The sequence below is a fragment of the Salvelinus fontinalis genome, chromosome 40, assembly GCF_029448725.1.
Source record: "Salvelinus fontinalis isolate EN_2023a chromosome 40, ASM2944872v1, whole genome shotgun sequence".
Taxonomy (NCBI): domain Eukaryota; kingdom Metazoa; phylum Chordata; class Actinopteri; order Salmoniformes; family Salmonidae; genus Salvelinus; species Salvelinus fontinalis.
The window spans coordinates 15,010,687-15,031,012 of record NC_074704.1 but is presented as its reverse complement, the minus strand read 5'-3'; the positions used below and the strand labels follow the sequence as shown (position 1 = coordinate 15,031,012).

At 41.6% G+C, this 20,326-nt stretch overlaps 1 protein-coding gene across 1 annotated transcript; it reads right to left on the bottom strand.

Annotated features, from left to right (window-relative positions):
• Window positions 1-3,580: 3,580 nt before the first annotated feature.
• LOC129839648 (Kruppel-like factor 1) lies at window positions 3,581-10,121 on the bottom strand. The gene is made up of 3 exons (XM_055907189.1): window positions 9,682-10,121; window positions 8,330-9,263; window positions 3,581-4,390 (listed from the first exon to the last, which is right to left on the bottom strand). Exons 1-3 carry the CDS (start codon window positions 9,757-9,759, stop codon window positions 4,215-4,217), a joined length of 1,188 nt encoding a protein of 395 aa, XP_055763164.1. The 5' UTR covers window positions 9,760-10,121; the 3' UTR covers window positions 3,581-4,214.
• Window positions 10,122-20,326: the final 10,205 nt, after the last annotated feature.

The window sequence follows — 20,326 nt, the reverse complement described above, 5'->3', positions numbered from 1 at the left end:
AATGCTTTCTGCTCATGACAAGATTATTTCTCTAGTCCAGACCATGTTCTTCAAGGCAATCAATTATAATTTCTGTGAGACCTGCTGCAACTAAGCTTTCAGCTGACTGAAAGTGTAAAAAGCTTACGTGGATGGCCCCGTTGTAATAGTACCTTACAACTAAAGACGTTTGTTATTTTTTCTTTAACTCTTTGGTTTCATCTGCAATTACACTAAAAACTTCACTTTCTTTTACTACTCTTATTAGTTCACTTTGTACCATCTCAGCTCAGCCCTCAAGAACTTCCTTCTGGATTTGGTGGCTTGTGTACTTAGCATTACCACATGCATTCATCCTTTTCTCTATGAGAGGGTCATGCTTTGCTATTTCTTCTAAGATTGTCAACAAATTACCCTTGTTGTGAGAGTCATCAGACTCTCGATGACCTCGCTGTGCTATATTTTGTGCTATATTTGTGCTATATTTTACTAGGATTAAATGTCAGGAATTGTGAAAAACTGAGTTTAAATGTATTTGGCTAAGGTGTATGTAAACTTCCGACTTCAACTGAATGTGAGAATGCTGTTCATTGACTACAGCTCAGTGTTCAACACCATAGTGCCCACAAAGCTCATCTCTGAGCTAAGGACCCTGGGACTAAACACCTCCCTCTGCAACTGGATCCTGGCCTTCCTGACGGGCTGCCCCCAGGTGGTAAGGGTAGGCAACAGCATGTCTGCCACGCTGATCCTCAACACGGGGGGCCCTCAGGGGTGCGTGCTTAGTCCCCTCCTGTACTCCCATGGCCAAGCACGACTCGTGGCCAACCACGACTCCAACACCATCATTAAGTTTGCTGACCACACAACAGTGGTAGGCCTGATCACTGACAATGATGAGACAGCCTATAGGGAGAGACCTGGTCAGAGACCTGGTAGTGTGGTGCCAGGACAACAACCTCTCCCTCAATGTGAGCAAGACGAAGGAACTGATCGTGGACTATAGGAAAAGGAGGGCCGAACACGCCCCCACTCACATCGATGGGGCTGTAGTGGAGCGAGTGGAGAGTTTCACGTTCCTTGGTGTCCACATCACCAACCAACTATCATGGTCCTGTTGGGTTCTGAGAATATGAAATATACTTATTCATGTCACTGAGGGAGAGAGGGTAGTGTATAACATTTACATGATGTCAGGATATGTTATTGTTAGCCATAAGGGCACCTATGGGAGGAAAAGAGACACAGTCTGGTACGAGTCAACATGACAGCCGTGAGTTGGGGAGCAGTGAGCACTTTGGGGCAGGGATCAGGTCAGATGAAGTTAGGAAGACCAGATATTACTAAGGTTTTGTCTAGCAACAGAGATGCTTTGGCTGTTCAGATGTGGAGGAGGAGACTCAGCATAGGAGAAAGAGTTAAATATCAGTGCTTGTCTGAATATGTCTTTTGTCTGTCCAGGTGTTCCATCCTTTGGGGTGAATAAACTTGCTTTAAGCTTTCATAGTGTCCGTCTAGTTCTTACTCTGATATATAGAAACTAACAGTTCAAACACACCAAGACAGTCGTGAAGAGGGCACGACAACACATTTTCCCCCTCAGGAGACTGAAAAGATTTGGCATGGGTCCCCAGATCCTCAAAAAGTTCTACAGCTGCAACACCGAGAGCATCCTGAACGATTGCCTCACTGCCTGGTATGGCAACTGCTCGGCATCCGACCGTAAGGCGCCACAGAGGGTAGTGCGTACGGCCCTGTACATCACTGGGGCCAAGCTTCCTGCCATCCAGGACCTATTACTAAACAGTGTCAGAGGAAGGCCCCAAAAATTGTCAAAGACTCCAGTCACTAAAGTCATGAACTGCTCTCTCTGCTATCCCACGGCAAGTGGTAGCGGAGCGCCAAGTCTAGGTCCAAAAGGCTCCTCAACAGCATCTACGCCCAAGCCATGAGACTGCTGAACAATTGATCAAATGGCCACCTGGACTATTTACATTGACCCCCCCCCCCCCCCCCCTTTGTTTTTACACTGCTGCTACTGGCTGTTTATTATCTATGCATAATCACTTTATCCCTACCTACAGGTACAAATTACCATGACTAACCTGTTATTTTATTGTGTTACTTTTATTACATTTTCTACTTTACTTTATTTAGTAAATATTTTCTTAACTCTATTTCTTGAACTGCATTGTTTGTTAAGGGCTCGTAAAAACAAAATTTAAAAAAAACTATCTATTTGATGTGTGTGTGTTAAGAATGGTCCAACACACAAAGGGCATCCTGCCAACTGGACACAAATGTGGGAAGCATCGGAGTCAATTTGGGCCAGCGTCACTGTGAAACGCTTGTAGAGTGCATGCCCCAACGAATTGAGGCTGTTCTGAGGGCAAACGCGGGTGCAACTCAACATTAGATAGGTGTTCCTATACGTTCTTGCGCTAACACTTGCACTTATCTTTTGTTACTATCACTGACTTTGCTGATATTGTGGAACAGTTTGACTCACTGTGACTGTGATATGTGGTCGTCTTACCTACCTTAAAAGTTGCTCTGGATAAGAGTGTCTGTTAAATGACTAAAAAGTTCAAAAATGTATCACTTCATAATATCCCTATAGAACAGAGACACCTAGTGGTTAAATTACATATTTGCGCTTCACTCGTAAGTGTACACATTTATTGAATTAACTTACATTTTACTGCAGATAACTTAGAAGTTAGAAACAAACTCAATCATGCAAAGCCAAATAAATGTATAAAAATGTGCATGTTATACAAATAAAACTTTTGAGAAAAGTTTAAAGCACTCAATTACCAAAGTGATATAAAAAGTATGTAAAGTTATGATTATATTAATATGAAAAGCCTTGCAAATAAATACATCTATTCAATTGGAAATTATACAAAATTGATCTGCTTGGTGTATTTTCAATGTGGTTCAGTTGAGGTGATCTGTCTCCATGAAATTAAGACACTAGTACCACATGAAAAGTTGATATCTTAACCAAATCTTAACCTTAATTCAAGACACATTTTAGCCTTAATAAAAAAAAATATCTTTAGATAATTTACAGGAAATATTAAGATCCATAAATATAGTGTTGGATATTGGAAACAGCCATATTTGTATGAAGTTCCTTGTACAATGTTTCAGCCAAAATTGACCTTTGAACTTTGTGTACATTTTGGGTGCTAATGTTCTAACCTAGTTCCCAGACTGCATTCCACTGGACGTCTCCACTACAAGAACAGCAAGAGGAACTGCCCCCCCCCCCCCCCCCCCCTCTCTACCTTCAGGCTATGCTCAACCCCTACACCCCAACCCGAGCACTCCGTTCTGGTACCTCTGGTCTCTTGTCCCTCCCACCCCTACGGGAGGGCAGCTCCTGCTCAGCCCTGTCAAAGCTCTTCTCTGTCCTGGCACCCCAATGGTGGAACCCTCTTCCCCCTGAAGCTAGGACATCAGAGTCCTGCCCATCTTCAGAAAACATCTGAAACCCTACCTCTTCAAAGAGTATCTTAAGTAATCCCCCTCCTCACCTCGAGCCCCCCCCCCCCCCCCCCCCCCCCCCTCAAAGAAACATTTAAAATTCTACAAATCCTGAACTAACACTTGCTCTTGACTCCACCCCCGCCTTTCTAGTTCTGACTTTGCTGATAACTACTTTATTGAGGAAAAGAGTACTTACTATCCCTGTGATATGTGGTTGTCCCACCTAACTCTGAGTGTAAATTACTCTGGATTAGAGCGTCTCTTAAATGACTCAAATGTATATGTTTATTTTTAGTGTTAAGTCAGTCTGTAACTGTAAGGCTCTTCGTTTACTTTATCTGTTTATAGTGTGTGGACAACGTGTGTGTGTCCACTGTATATCTTTGAGTAGTCACGTCTGCTCTTCATCCATGATAACACTACTCTGCCTAGTAGTTGCGTGTGCACCGCGTGTGTTGATTAGATTAGTGTGCGAGAGAGAGAAAGAGAGATAGAGAAAGGAGACAATCAGAGAGAGAGAGAGAGAGAGAGAGAGAGAGAGAGAGAGAGAGAGAGAGAGAGAGAGAGAGAGAGAGAGAGAGAGAGAGAGAGAGAGAGAGAGAGAGAGAGAGAGAGAGAGAGAGAGAGAGAGAGAGAGAGAGAACCAGAATGACAGTGGAGAGTGTGTGTATACAGGTACACACATATTAGTGTGCATGATCTCACACAGCCCCAGTCATACCCATCCTCCACTCCTCTCATCATGTGTGTCTCTTCATGTGCAGGGCCAGGTGGTCTGAGCGGGAGAAGGCTCTCTGACACTGCAGACATGCGTAGGGTTTCTGACCCGTGTGTTTACGGTAGTGACGGGTCAACTCGTCCGAACGGGCAAACTTCCACCCACAGCCCTCCCACGTACAGTGGTATGGCTTCTCCCCTATGGAATTAATAGCACACAAAAGCAACCAGTGTCAGAATCAGTTGGCTCAGAAGTGACTTGTTTTAAACACTCCGTAGCAATTGTAGTCCCTCTGCATTTGTTGATAAAATGTGTTGATAATTCATAGTGTAAGTTGTATTCTGTTCATTAGGGTTAATGCAATCAAATATCCTTGGGACGCCAATACCCTAACCCCTACCCTAACCCCTATCCTTAACCTAACCCTAACCCTAACCCAACCTTAACCCTTACCTAATCCTAACCCTTTCCTTAACTGTTTTACATTTCAACTTCAATGGGTTGACGTCAGAGTTGGGACGTCCCAAGGATGGTTTAGACTTTTTCTATTCAATAGCCATTACTACTAAAAGCCAAGAATCATTATTCATCCATATGAAGTTGTCCATCATGCAGTTCTGCCTATTAGCCGTAATGTATTCTAATCCCTAGAATATGCATTAATGCCTCAAAATCTGTGTCATGTATTCTCATCTCTGTATTCTTAACTGTGTAATGTATTCTAATCTCTGTATTCTTACCTGTGTAATGTATTCTAATCTCTGTTTTCTTACCTGTGTAATTTATTCTAATCTCTGTATTCTTAACTGTGTAATGTATTCTAATCTCTGTATTCTTACCTGTGTAATGTATTCTAATCTCTGTATTCTTAACTGTGTAATGTATTCTAATCCCTAGAATATGCATTAATGCCCCAATATCTGTGTCATGTATTATAATCTCTGTATTTTTATCTGTGTCATGTATTCTAATCTCTGTATTCTTAACTGTGTAATGTATTCTAATCTCTGTTTTCTTACCTGTGTAATTTATTCTAATCTCTGTATTCTTACCTGTGTAATGTATTCTAATCTCTGTTTTCTTACCTGTGTAATTTATTCTAATCTCTGTATTCTTAACTGTGTAATGTATTCTAATCTCTGTATTCTTACCTGTGTAATTTATTCTAATCTCTGTATTCTTAACTGTGTAATGTATTCTAATCTCTATATTCTTACCTGTGTAATTTATCCTAATCTCTGTATTCTTACCTGGGAAATGTATTCTAATCTCTGTATTCTTACCTGTGTCATTTATTCTAATCTCTATATTCTTACCTGTGTAATGTATTCTAATCTCTATATTCTTACCTGTGTAATTTATTCTAATCTCTATATTCTTACCTGTGTAATGTATTTTCATTTATGTATTCTTACCTGTGTAATTTATTCTAATCTCTGTATTCTTACCTGTGTAATGTGTTCTAATCTCACGTGTGTAATGTATTCTAATCTCTGTATTCTTACCTGTGTAATGTATTCTAATCTCTGTATTCTTACCTGTGTAATGTGTTCTAATCTCACGTGTGTAATGTATTCTAATCTCTGTATTCTTACCTGTGTAATTTATTCTAATCTCTGTATTCTTACCTGTGTAATGTATTCTAATCTCTGTATTCTTACCTGTGTAATTTATTCTAATCTCTGTATTCTTACCTGTGTAATGTATTCTAATCTCTGTATTCTTACCTGTGTAATTTATTCTAATCTCTGTATTCTTACCTGTGTAATGTATTCTAATCTCTGTATTCTTACCTGTGTAATGTATTCTAATCTCTGTATTCTTACCTGTGTAATGTGTTCTAATCTCTGTATTCTTACCTGTGTAATGTATTCTAATATCTCTATTCTTACCTGTGTAATGTATTTTCATTTATGTATTCTTACCTGTGTAATTTATTCTAATCTCTGTATTCTTACCTGTGTAATGTATTCTAATCTCTGTATTCTTACCTGTGTAATGTATTCTAATCTCTGTATTCTTACCTGTGTAATGTGTTCTAATCTCACGTGTGTAATGTATTCTAATCTCTGTATTCTTACCTGTGTAATTTATTCTAATCTCTGTATTCTTACCTGTGTAATGTATTCTAATCTCTGTATTCTTACCTGTGTAATTTATTCTAATCTCTGTATTCTTACCTGTGTAATGTATTCTAATCTCTGTATTCTTACCTGTGTAATTTATTCTAATCTCTGTATTCTTACCTGTGTAATGTATTCTAATCTCTGTATTCTTACCTGTGTAATGTATTCTAATCTCTGTATTTTTAACTGTGTAATGTATTCTAATCTCTGTATTCTTACCTGTGTAATGTATTCTAATCTCTGTATTTTTACCTGTGTAATGTGTTCTAATCTCACGTGTGTAATGTATTCTAATCTCTGTATTCTTACCTGTGTAATGTATTCTAATCTCTGTATTTTTACCTGTGTAATGTGTTCTAATCTCACGTGTGTAATGTATTCTAATCTGTGTATTCTTACCTGTGTAATGTATTCTAATCTCTGTATTCTTACCTGTGTAATGGATTTTCATTTATGTATTCTTACCTGTGTAATGTATTCTAATCTCTGTATTTTTACCTGTGTAATGTGTTCTAATCTCACGTGTGTAATGTATTCTAATCTCTGTATTCTTACCTGTGTAATGTATTTTCATTCATGTATTCTTATCTGTGTAATGTATTCTAATCTCTGTTTTCTTACCTGTGTAATGTATTCTAATCTCTGTATTCTTACCTGTGTAATGTATTTTCATTTATGTATTCTTACCTGTGTAATGTATTATAATCTCTATATTTTACCTGTGTAATGTGTTTTAATCTCACCTGTGTAATGTATTCTAATGTATGTATTCTTACCTGTGTAATGTATTCTAATCTCTGTATTCTTACCTGTGTAATGTATTCTAATCTCTGTATTCTTACCTGTGTAATGCATTTTCATTAATGTATTCTTATCTGTGTAATGTATTCTAATCTCTGTATTCTTACCTGTGTAATGTATTTTCAGTTATGTATTCTTACCTGTGTAATGTATTCTAATCTCTATATTTTACCTGTGTAATGTGTTTTAATCTCACCTGTGTAATGTATTCTAATGTATGTATTCTTACCTGTGTAATGTATTCTAATCTCTGTATTCTTACCTGTGTAATGTATTCTAATCTCTATATTCTTACCTGTGTAATGTATTTTCATTTATGTATTCTTATCTGTGTAATGTATTCTATTCTCTGTATTTTTACCTGTGTAATGTGTTTTAATCTCACCTGTGTAATGTATTCTAATCTCTGTATTCTTACCTGTGTAATGTATTCTAATCTCTGTATTCTTTCCTGTGTAATGTATTTTCATTCATGTATTCTTACCTGTGTAATGTATTCTAATCTCTGTATTCTTACCTGTGTAATGTATTTTCATGTATGTATTCTTACCTGTGTAATGTATTCTAATCTCTGTATTCTTACCTGTGTAATGTATTTTCAGTTATGTATTCTTACCTGTGTAATGTATTCTAATCTCTGTATTCTTACCTGTGTAATGTATTTTCATTCATGTATTCTTATCTGTGTAATGTATTCTAATCTCTGTATTCTTACCTGTGTAATGTATTCTAATGTCTGTATTCTTATCTGTGTAATGTTTTCTAATCGCTGTATTCTTACCTGTGTAATGTATTCTAATTTATATATTCTTACCTGTGTAATGTATTCTAATGTATGTATTCTTACCTGTGTAATGTATTCTAATTTATATATTCTTACCTGTGTAATGTATTCTAATTTATGTATTCTTATCTGTGTAATGTACTCTAATCTCTGAATTCTTCCCTGTGTAATGTTTTCTAATCGCTGTATTCTTACCTGTGTAATGTATTCTAATTTATATATTCTTACCTGTGTAATGTATTGTAATTTATATATTCTTACCTGTGTAATGTATTCTAATTTATGTATTCTTATCTGTGTAATGTACTCTATTCTCTGAATTCTTCCCTGTGTAATGTTTTCTAATCGCTGTATTCTTACCTGTGTAATGTATTCTAATGTATGTATTCTTACCTGTGTAATGTGTTCTAATGTATGTCTTCTTACCTGTGTGTGTGCGGAGGTGAGCCTTGAGGTGGGAGCTCTTGGTATAGGTCTTACTACAACCTGAGTATTCACAGCTGTGTGTAGCAGCTCTCTTCTTCACCACTGTCCTGCGGCCGTTCTTCCCCTCCAAGCCTCCAGGGGGAACCCCTGAGGAGGAGATAGCTAGGTGGGGCTGCTGGTGTTGGGAGTAGGGGAAGTGGTTGGAGGAGGCTTGTTGGTGGTGGTGGCCGTGGAGGTTGTAGTCTCTCTGGTTGCGGTACAGACCCTGGTGGTGGGGGTAGTTTTGGAGGAAGCTGTAGTGGTGGGTTCGAGATTCAGAGGTCATAGAGGTTGTCATGGAGACAGGGGCTTGGAGGAATCTGCCATCTTGAAACGTCACCATGGAAGTGTGTTGTTGGGGGTAGTAGTGTCCCATTCCAAAGTCCCATGATTTGGCCTTAGTGAGGACAGCAGTGGCTCTATCTCTGCCATGTCTCTCCTGGTTGCTTCCGGGGTTGAAACCATACTGGGCCACGTTTGGTTGAATGGGGAATGACGATGATGATGATAATGATGATGATGACCGAACCTGTTGGTTGTAAAGTTCTGGTATGCCTGAACCAATGGTCTCCAAGGGGGTGAGCAGCTCAACCATCAGGCTACTGCTGCCCGTATGAAGCCTGTCTGAACTTATTTGGTCCGTCAACACCCCTCCTCTATCATGGTAGAGTCCAGTTTGGTCCGGTTGAGGAAGACGCTGAGTGTTGTAGTCCAGAGAGGGGTTCAGCTCAGGTGATGGGTTGCTCCAGTCAGACAACAAGAAGTCCATGTCCCATGAGGTTTCACTTTCATCGTCCAGGTGAGGAAGAACTGGCTGCTGGTCACTGGTGTTGCCAGGTGACGTCCTCTTGGTTTGAGACTCCAGACTGAGAGCGCCATCCTCAAATTTCCACACCTTGTGTGACAGTACGAAAACATCAGTTCATATCGAGTCTCTCTTACTAACTTCACATAAATATGGAAATAACCAAACAACATCCACTAACAAATTAAAATAACAATTTTATAATTAAATCCTAGTTTTGTAATAACTTTCCAAATTAAATCCATTTTATATTTGAACAGATCTTAAATCAAAATACACGTATTGTATTAAATGTGTTGGTTTTGTTGGGGATATGAGGCTGTGCTCACAGGGCCTCTTCATTGCGAGTCAAAACATTTTGTTCAAAGAAAAGTTGATGGCATTTAGACACTCTGCTATTAGCCCCAAGACTCACCCTCTTAAAACAAAGTTATACAAGTGACAACACTTTTTATTGTTTCAGCAAAATGTAGAAACCAAAATGAAAGTAACAAGTGGAATTACGTACCTTCATAATGTCATTAGAGTGAACACAGTTTGAGAAGGAGCTGAATGATGGCAGCACAGCAGCTTGTGTCCCAGACATATGATCAGTTCGAGTCAGACGTCAACTTTACACAGGTTACAGTGGTGACAATAATGTGAGGTTTGTATTTTCTTTTACATGACCATCTCACAATGGTTCGACTACTGCAAATTGTAAGTAACCAGTCATCCTGAAAACAGTTACACCTGTCTCTTATCCAATTTGACAGGCCAAGTAGCCTACTTTCTTTTTACAGTTGTCGTCTCTCCATTCTACCCGTCTACCGTATCCCCCCCCTCTTTCTCTCTCAGTAGTGAACGTGACTTCAAATCTTCTCCGTTCATGTATCTTCTGATGACTGTTTGGGGGTGGGACGTAAGTGTGTGTGTGTGTGTGTTCTATGCCAACTCCTTTTCTTACTCCAGTCCTCTCCTCTTAACCAGGAGAAAGAGTGAATGAACAGTTGTGCTATCTCCCCCCTCGCTACCCCTCCCTGTTTTTGGATCCTGAGCAGAAATCTACGGCCAGCAAAACAATTCCAAAGAGAAATAGAATAAACAGATGTAATTCTAGATAATGAATGTTATGCACTTTGTTTTGCACAAAACAACTGAACATGTCATTTCAAGTGTATTAGAGTTGTTGTTTCTCTGACATGTTACGGCATACAGTGCAAGCAGAATATCATACTGACATTCGCCTCTTCATTCAGCTTCATGAAACAACTCAAACTCCCCTCCCCCACTACTAAAACTGCTACACACACATTGAGCAGTACACACACCTCTGGGACATGTGGTTCTGAGAAGACCTGTGTGTCTAGTAGGTGATTATGTGCTAGGCTGTGTTTATCAGTGTGCACGGGGGCCAAGAGAGGCCCCTGTTTGACAACAGATAATGGTGCTGCTGACTACGGCCTGTCTCTGCTGACTGCTCCATACACAGATAAAGACTCTCTCACTCTTTTTTACAATCTTTCACTTTCGTCTACAGAGGCGTATTACTTGGGAAAAACCTTGTGTTAGAAAGGAGCTACACTAACGTTTGTTATGAATGCCCTATAGCCACTTTTTACAAATACTGTTTATATTATGGCACCATCATTATAATGAATTGGTGCTATCATTGGTGTAATAAAGTTCAATGTACTGTATTGGTACACATGAATTGTAATAATAATCAGATTCTATGAATGTAAAAAAGGTCAAGGACACAATGTTCATATTTTCCAAGCAATTCAATTTTTTTTCATTGCAAGTATTGCTTTTTGCAAATATATCTAATGTTTTGTTGTGTGTGTGTGTGAGATGCAGGCAGCTCAGGTGGGGCTCAGTTATCCTTGGGAAGGTTGGAAAAGCTGGTCCGAAATGTCCAAACTCCCCTGAAAAACCTAATGCACTTTGTTTTCTTCTTCGTCTTCGGGTGGACAGACAGACAGACAGACAGACAGACAGACAGACAGACAGACAGACAGACAGACAGGCAGGCAGACAGACAGACAGACAGACAGACAGACAGACAGACAGACAGACAGACAAGATCAGTGTTAAAAAGAACTAAACAACACATATATATTATGAACACACCATGATAATGATGATAATCACTCAGCAATATCATTTTCTTTTGGATTCAATATTTTAAGAATTGTAGCTAGGTGGTTCTTATTTCTTATTTCTTCACCACCTGCTTCTCAACCTCCACGTCCTTCTCCACCTACTTCCCAAACTCCTCCACATCCTTCTCCACCTGCTTCTCCACCTCCACCTCTTTCTCAACCTCCACCTCCTTCTCCACCTGCTTCTCAACGTCCTCCACATCCTTCTCCACCTGCTTCTCCACCTCCACCTCTTTCTCAACCTTTCTCAACCTCCACATCCTTCTCCACCTGCTTCTCAATCTCATCCACATCCTTCTCCACCTCCACCTACTTCTCAAACTCCTCCACCTCCTTCTCCATCTCCTTCTCAACCTCCTCCACATCCTTCTCCACCTCCTTCTCCACCTCCACGTCCTTCTCCACCTACTTCTCAAACTCCTCCACATACTCCTCCACCTACTTCTCAAACTCCTACACATCCTTCTCCACCTGCTTCTCCATCTCCACCTCTTTCTCAACCTTTCTCAACCTCCTCCTCCTTCTCCACCTCCTTCTCAACCTCCTCCACATCCCTCTCCACCTCCTTCTCCACCTCCACATCCTTCTCAACCTCCTCCACATGCTTCTCCACCTCCACCTACTTCTCAAACTCCTCCACATCATTCTCCACCTGCTTCTCCACCTCCACCTCTTTTTCAACCTTTCTCAACCTCCACCTCCTTCTCCACCTCCTTCTCAACCTCCTCCACACCCTTTCCCACCTCCACGTCCTTCTCAACCTCCTCCACATCCTTCTCCACCTCCACCTCCTTCTCAACCTCCTCCACACCCTTTCCCACCTCCACGTCCTTCTCCACCTCCTCCAAATCCTTCTCCACCTGCTTCTCCACCTCCACGTCCTTCTCCACCTACTTCTCAAACTCCTCCATATCCTTCTCCACCTCCACCTACTTCTCAAACTCCTCCACATCCTTCTCCACCTGCTTCTCCACCTCCACCTCTTTCTCAACCTTTCTCATCCTCCACCTCCTTCTCCACCTGCTTCTTAAACTCCTCCACCTGTTTCTCCACCGCCACCTCTTTCCCAACCTTTCTCAACCCACACCTCCTTCTCCACCTACTTCTCAACCTCCTCCACATCCTTCTCCACCTCCACCTACTTCTTAATCTCCTTCACATCCTTCTTCACCCCCTTCTCCACCTCCACGTCCTTCTCCACCTACTTCTCAAACTCCTCCACATCCTTCTCCACCTCCACCTACTTCTCAAACTCCTCCACATCCCTCTCCACCTGCTTCTCCACCTCCACCTCTTTCTCAACCTTTCTCAACTTCCACCTCCTTCTTCACCTCCTTCTCAACCTCCTCCACCTGCTTATCCACCTCCACCTCTTTCTCAACCTTTCTCAACCTCCACCTCCTTCTCCACCTACTTCTCAACCTCCTCCACATCCTTCTCCACCTCCACCTACTTCTTAATCTCCTCCACATCCTTCTTCACCTCCTTCTCCACCTCCACATCCTTCTCCACCTACTTCTCAACCTCCTCCACATCAACTACCTTCTCCACCACCTCCTTCTCCACCTCCCCCTCAACTACCTACTCCACCACCTCCTTCTCCACCTCCAGAGCCTTCATCTAGAGAGACTCCTTCCCCAGAGGCTCCACCTCTTGAAGATCTTCCTCCTGCAAAAGCTTCACCTCCGGGTCAAGGTTCAAATATACCTCCATGCAGCCGTTGAGGGCATTCATGTTTTCAATGTTATAGGTGGCATCAAAGTCCACAAAGAGCTTTGTTAACCTCCAGTGGAGCTTGTGCTTGGCCACTTGGTGGTCTTGGCCAAACGCCCTCTTGTAGATACTCATGAATTTTACACTGGGGCCAAACTGCAGACAATAGGCTGTGGTCAATGACTCTGGCATGGGCTCAGAGAACAGCTCTTTCTCCATGGCGACATTGTCCGGGTTCTGATCAGGTTTTGCGGGTTAGAAAATAAAAACATGTACAGTACACGTCAAAAGTTTTTCTTTATTTTTTACTATTTTCTACATTGTAGAATAGTAGTGAAGACATCAAAACTATGAAATAACACATATGGAATCATGTAGTAACCAAAAAAGTGATTCTTCAAAGTAGCCAACATTGTCTTGATGACAGCTTTGCACACTCTTGACATTCTCTCAACCAGCTTCATGAGGTAGTCACCTGGAATGCTGAAACTGGCTCTCATGAGGACCGCCATAGGAAAGGAAGACCCAAAGTTACCTCTGCTGCAAAGGATACATTCATTAGAGTTAACTGCACCTCAGATTGCAGCCCAAATAAATGCTTCACTGAGTTCAAGTAACATACACATCTCAACATCAACTGTTCATATTTTATATTCTCCAAAGCAGCCATCCTTTGCCTTGATGACAGCTTTGCACACTCTTGGCAAATTCAGACTACCATTCGGAAATGTAGCTTGGATGCGTTTACCAGATTAAAGTATTTAAACAGCTGTAGTCTGAATAATTGTTCTTTCGTTTGTAGATTTCTTCACCATTTTAACGTGGGAATGATCTCCACATTCTCTGGTCTTGTCCTTTGGCACAGTTGCCAACCATTTCAACATGTAGCCACCACTTCATGTTTTCTGATTTAATGTAAATTTTGTCGGAGGTGGGTTTTATACTCTGTGGAAGAAGGGGCGGTTCCAGGACGCCTAATGTGATGTCTGGTCACGTGGGCGTGGCCACTGACTTGGTTAAAACCTTTATATGAAGAAAAAATAATAATTTAGAAGGCTAACATCACATTACATCTTTTCACAAATAGTTTCATATTTACTCATTCATTTTATACAACATTCAGGTAGAAAACTAATAACTGAGGAATGTACACTTCCAGAGATACCGTTATCTTGTCCTACTGCTTTCTGATGTCACAAAACAAAACAACTTCGAACAGGATTGTCCACGGACCATTCCCTCATTCTCAAAAATACAAATATTGTTTCATTATTAAAACTTTTGATGTCCAAGTGTCTCTCTGTGTTCCATAGTTTACATTCCAATCTCAAACACTACAGAGCATAGAGGCGGCGTATTTTACGACCGCCATAAAACAGCCGACTTCCCGCTCTTCCCCTCTACGAGACAGAGCACACTGTAGAGCGGACCCAGTGTAACCTGATCCTTCAGATCGTCACAGGAGAGTCATGACAGCAGTCATTCCATGTCAGCTAATTATTTTTAGATTGGTAAGTTAGTCTAGCGGCCAGCTATCTAAACTAGTAGTAAGGATGGTCAAATTACCGACCCATTGATCATCAGTTATCACATAAAAAACTGCAAGCGTTTGCCTCTCCCTATGACAAAATGTGTAGAATTGCAGGAAAGTTGCTATAAATGAACTTTAAACATTACATGTGTTCTCTTCAATGTCACCAAACAGTTTCTAAACTCATCAGTGTTGACACCCATTCTGACAAGTTAACACATACACATACCATTTAGATCTATCAGATTACATGGCAAGTCTGACTCCCTCTTCCAGGAAGACTGTCCTGGACTTTAATGTGTCTGATGATGATGTGAGGAGGCACTCCACCCAGTTCCTGGAGGTGCATGCACTCCCTAAAGAGCTTTTTCTGCAAGACAATGTTGCCAATTAGTGACCAAGTCAATAAAGATCGGTCCATATTTCCCCCCCCCCCCCTAATGAAATAGTGTCTGATATTATATTTGGAGTCCTTTACGGAAGGAGAGGTTTCCGTGATGACTTTATCATCCATTTGGATGATACATATTAAATCGCAGGAGAGCAACAAATTCTTAAATTAACAAAAGGTAGCAAATTATTTAGATGAGAAGAGCATCCACAAATGCCAGGAAAAATACTGTGATTTCAATAATTTTGTGTTGTGCAAATTATCAAGAAAGCGGCAAGCAAGAGTGGTCAAATCCATACTGTTAGGTTCAACAATCTATTTTCAAAATCAATAAGTATTGGCATAGAGTACCACAGTATGAGTCATAATACCCATAAAACCTAGCGCTCAAACAAGGAAATAGTTTTTCCTCCAATCATTTTTCCCACAGGAGATTTTAGAAACACTTAATATAAGGGCTGTGTTTCAAATCAAATCAAATCCAATTGTATTGGTCACATACACATGGTTAGCAGATGTTATTGCGAGTGTAGTGAAATGCTTATGCTTCTAGATCCGACAGTGCAGCAGTATCTAACAGGTAATATCTAACAATTCCACAACAAAAACTAATACACACAATCTAGTAAAGGAATGGGATAAAAATATATAACTATAAAATATATGGATGAGCAGTGACAGAGCGGCTAAGATGCAATAGATAGCATAGTATAGATAGTGTAAGATACAGTACACAGTATATACATATGAGATAAGTAATGCGAAATATGTAAACATTCTTAAAGTGGCATTATTAAAGTGACTGGTGATCCATTTATTAAAGTGGCCAATGATATCAAGTCTGTAGGTAGGCAGCCGCCTCTCTGTGCTAGTGATGGCTGTTTAATAATCTGATGGCCTTGAGATAGAAGCTGTTTTTCAATCTCTCTGTCCCTGCTTTGATGCACCTGTACTGACCTCGCCTTCTGGATGGAAGCGGGGTGAACAGGCAGTGGCTCGGGTGGTTATTGTCCTTGATTATATTTTTTGCCTTCCTGGGACATCTGGTGGTGTAGGTGTCCTGGAGGGCAGGTAGTTTAGCCCCGTGATGTGTTGTGCAGACCGCACCACCCTCTGGAGAGCCCTGCGGTTGTGGGCGATGCAGTTGCCGTACCAAGCGGTGATACAGCCCGACAGGATGCTCTCGATTGTGCACCTGTAAAAGTTAGTGAGGGTTTTTGGTGACAAGCCAATTTTTTCAGCCTCCTGAGGTTGAAGAGGCGCTGTTGCGCCTTCTTCACCACACTGTCTGTGTGCGTGGACCATTTCAGTTTGTCGGTGATATGTACACCGAGGAACTTAAAACTTTACACCTTCTCCACTGCTGTCCCGTTGATGTGGATCGGGGGGTGCTCCCTTTGCTGTTTCCTGAAGTCCAAGATCCTCTCTTTTGTTTTTTTGACATTGAGTGAGAGGTTTTTTTCCTGACACCACACTCCAAGGGCCCTCACCTCCTCCCTGTAGGCTGTCTCGTCGTTGTTGGTAATCAAGCCTACCACTGTTGTGTCATCTGCAAACTTGATGATTGAGTTGGAGGCGTGCATGGCCACGCAGTCATGGGTGAACAGGGAGTACAGGAGGGGGTTGAGAACGCACCCTTGTGGGGCCCCAGTGTTGAGAATCAGCGGAGTCAGGAAGTCCAGGACCCAGTTGCACAGGGCGGGGTCAAGACCCAGGGACTCAAGCTTAATGATGAGTTTGGAGGGTACTATGGTGTTGAATGTTGAGCTGTAGTCAATGAACAGCATTCTTACATAGGTATTCCTCTTGTCCAGATGGGACAGGGCAGTGTGCAGTGTGATGGTGATTGCGTCGTCTGTGGACCTATTGGGGCTGTAAGCATATTGAAGTAGGTCTAGGGTGACAGGTAGGGTGGATGTGATATGATCCTTGACTAGTCTCTCAAAGCACTTCATGATGACAGAAGTGAGTGCTACGGGGCGATAGTCATTTAGTTCAGTTACCTTGGCTTTCTTGGGAACAGGAACAATGGTGGCCATCTTGAAGCATGTGGGGACAGCAGACTGGGATAGGGATTGATTAAATGTGTCCGTAAACACACCAGCCAGCTGGTCTGCGCATGCTCTAAGGACGCGGCTAGGGATGCCATCTGGGCCGGCAGCCTTGCGAGGGTTAACATGTTTAAATGTTTTACTCACGTCGGCCATGGAGAAGGAGAGGCCACAATCTTTGGTAGCGGGCCGCGTTGGTGGCACTGTATTGTCCTCAAAGCACACAAAGAAGTTGTTTAATTTGTCTGGAAGCAAGACGTCAATGTCCGCGACGGGGCTGGTTTCTTTTTGTAATCCGTGAATGTCAGTAGACCCTGCCACATACAGTGGGGCAAAAAAGTATTTAGTCAGCCACCAATTGTGCAAGTTCTCCCACTTAAAAAGATGAGAGAGGCCTGTAATTTTCATCATAGGTACACTTCAACTATGACAGACAAAATGAGAAGAAAAATCCAGAAAATCACATTGTAGGATTTTTTTTGAATTTATTTGCAAACTATGGTGGAAAATAAGTATTTGGTCAATAACAAAAGTTTATCTCAATACTTTGTTATATACCCTTTGTTGACAATGACAGAGGTCAAACGTTTTCTGTAAGTCTTCACAAGGTTTTCACACACTGTTGCTGGTATTTTGGCCCATTCCTCCATGCAGATATCCTCTAGAGCAGTGGTGTTTTGGGGCTGTTGCTGGGCAACACGGACTTTCAACTCCCTCCAAAGATTTTCTATGGGGTTGAGATCTGGAGACTGGCTAGGCCACTCCAGGACCTTGAAATGCTTCTTACGAAGCCACTCCTTCGTTGCCCGGGTGGTGTGTTTGGGATCATTGTCATGCTGAAAGACCCAGCCACGTTTCATCTTCAATGCCCTTGCTGATGGAAGGAGGTTTTCACTCAAAATCTCACGATACATGGCCCCATTCATTCTTTCCTTTACACGGATCAATCGTCCTGGTCCCTTTGCAGAAAAACAGCCCCAAAGCATGATGTTTCCACCCCCATGCTTCACAGTAGGTATGGTGTTCTTTGGATGCAACTCAGCATTCTTTGTCCTCCAAAAACGACGAGTTGAGTTTTTACCAAAAAGTTCTATTTTGGTTTCATCTGACCATATGACATTCTCCCAATCTTCTTCTGGATCATCCAAATGCTCTCTAGCAAACTTCAGATGGGCCTGGACATGTACTGGCTTAAGCAGGGTGACACGTCTGGCACTGCAGGATTTGAGTCCCTGGCGGCGTAGTTTGTTACTGATGGTAGGCTTTGTTACTTTGGTCCCAGCTCTCTGCAGGTCATTCACTAGGTCCCCCCGTGTGGTTCTGAGATTTTTGCTCACCGTTCTTGTGATCTTTTTGACCCCACGGGGTGAGATCTTGCGTGGAGCCCCAGATCGAGGGAGATTATCAGTGGTCTTGTATGTCTTCCATTTCCTAATAATTGCTCCCACAGTTGATTTCTTCAAACCAAGCTGCTTACCTATTGCAGATTCAGTCTTCCCAGCCTGGTGCAGGTCTACAATTTTGTTTCTGGTGTCCTTTGACAGCTCTTTGGTCTTGGCCATAGTGGAGTTTGGAGTGTGACTGTTTGAGGTTGTGGACAGGTGTCTTTTATACTGATAACAAGTTCAACCAGGTGCCATTAATACAGGTAACGAGTGGAGGACAGAGGAGCCTCTTAAAGAAGTTACAGGTCTGTGAGAGCCAGAAATCTTGCTTGTTTGTAGGTGACCAATTACTTATTTTCCACCATAATCTGCAAATAAATTCATAAAAAATCCTACAATGTGATTTTCGGGATTTTTTCCCCTCATTTTGTCTGTCATAGTTGAAGTGTACCTATGATGAAAATTACAGGCCTCTCTCATCTTTTTAAGTGGGAGAACTTGCACAATTGGTGGCTGACTAAATACTTTTTTGCCCCACTGTACGTCTCGTCTCTGAGCCGTTGAATTGCATTTCCACTTTGTCTCTGTACTGACGTTTTACCTGTTTGAGTGCCTTACGGAGAGAATAACTACACTGTTCGTATTCAACCATATTCTCAGCCACCTTGCCATGGTTAAATGTTGTGGTACGTGCTTTCAGTTTTGCTCGAATGCTGCCATCCTGTTTTAGTTTCTGCCTATAGGAGGGGAGCAACAAGACGGAGTCATGGTCAGATTTGCCAAAAGGAGGGCGGTGGAGGGCCTTGTATGCATCGCAGAAGTTAGAGTAGCAATGGTCGAGCATGTTCCTCGCTCGTGTACTGCAATCGATATGCTGATAGAATTTAGGTAGCCTTGTTCTCAAATCAGCTTTGTTAAAATCCCCAGCTACAATAAATGCAGCCTCAGGATATATGGTTTCCGGTTTGCATAAAGTCCAGTGAAGTTCCAGTGGTTGTCTTGGTATCTGCTTGCGATGGGACACGGCTGTGACAATAACCGAGGGTAGGTCTCTTGGGAGATAATACGGTCAGCATTTGATTGTGAGGAATTCTAGGTCAGGTGAACAAAAGGACTTGAGTTCCTGTATGTTGTTACAATTACACCATGAGTCGTTAATCATGAAACATACACCCCCGCCCTTCTTCTTACCAGAGAGATGTTTGTTCCTGTCGGCGCGATGCACTGAAAATCCTGTTGGCTGTACTGACTCTGACAGTATGTCTCCAGCTAGCCATGTTTCCGTGAAACAGAGTATGTTACAATCCCGGATATCTCTTTGGAAAGCAACTCTTGCCCCGATTTCGTCGACTTTGTTAACTAGGGACTGGACATTAGCGAGTAGTTCCTCATATTTAGAGTTCTCGATTTGTTCTGCATATTTGGAGTCCTCCACTTATTTTAAGTGTTTCTAAAATCCTCTATCGAGATAAATGAAGGGTGGAAAAACGATTGTAACCATTTCCCTGTTTGACCGCTAGGTTGCATGGGTATTATGACATTTCCACTGTGGACACCTCTATTATTGTGCGTGTTTACGCAGCGAACGCACTATCACCACTTTGAAGTCAATATCTAGCTCTGGTCCAGGGCGCAGTCCTTCACTAGTAGAGGTTAGTAGAGAAACCCACACTCTTGCCATGGACCAGAGCTAATAGATATATCCCTTTGTTTAATAAATGTCAAAGCAATACATTAAGTTTCACTAAATAAATGAATTCCATTGAAATATGATGTTAAAAGCACAAATGATTTGACTTTAAATAGCGTTCAAGTTTGGTTTTTATTATGCTTCAGAACTGTCCCAGTCCTTGTTTATAAAAGTCCTATATGATCTATGGCAGGACGACAGTGCAACTTCTCATCCACTAGGTGTCAGTGTTGTACTGCAAGGCGTCT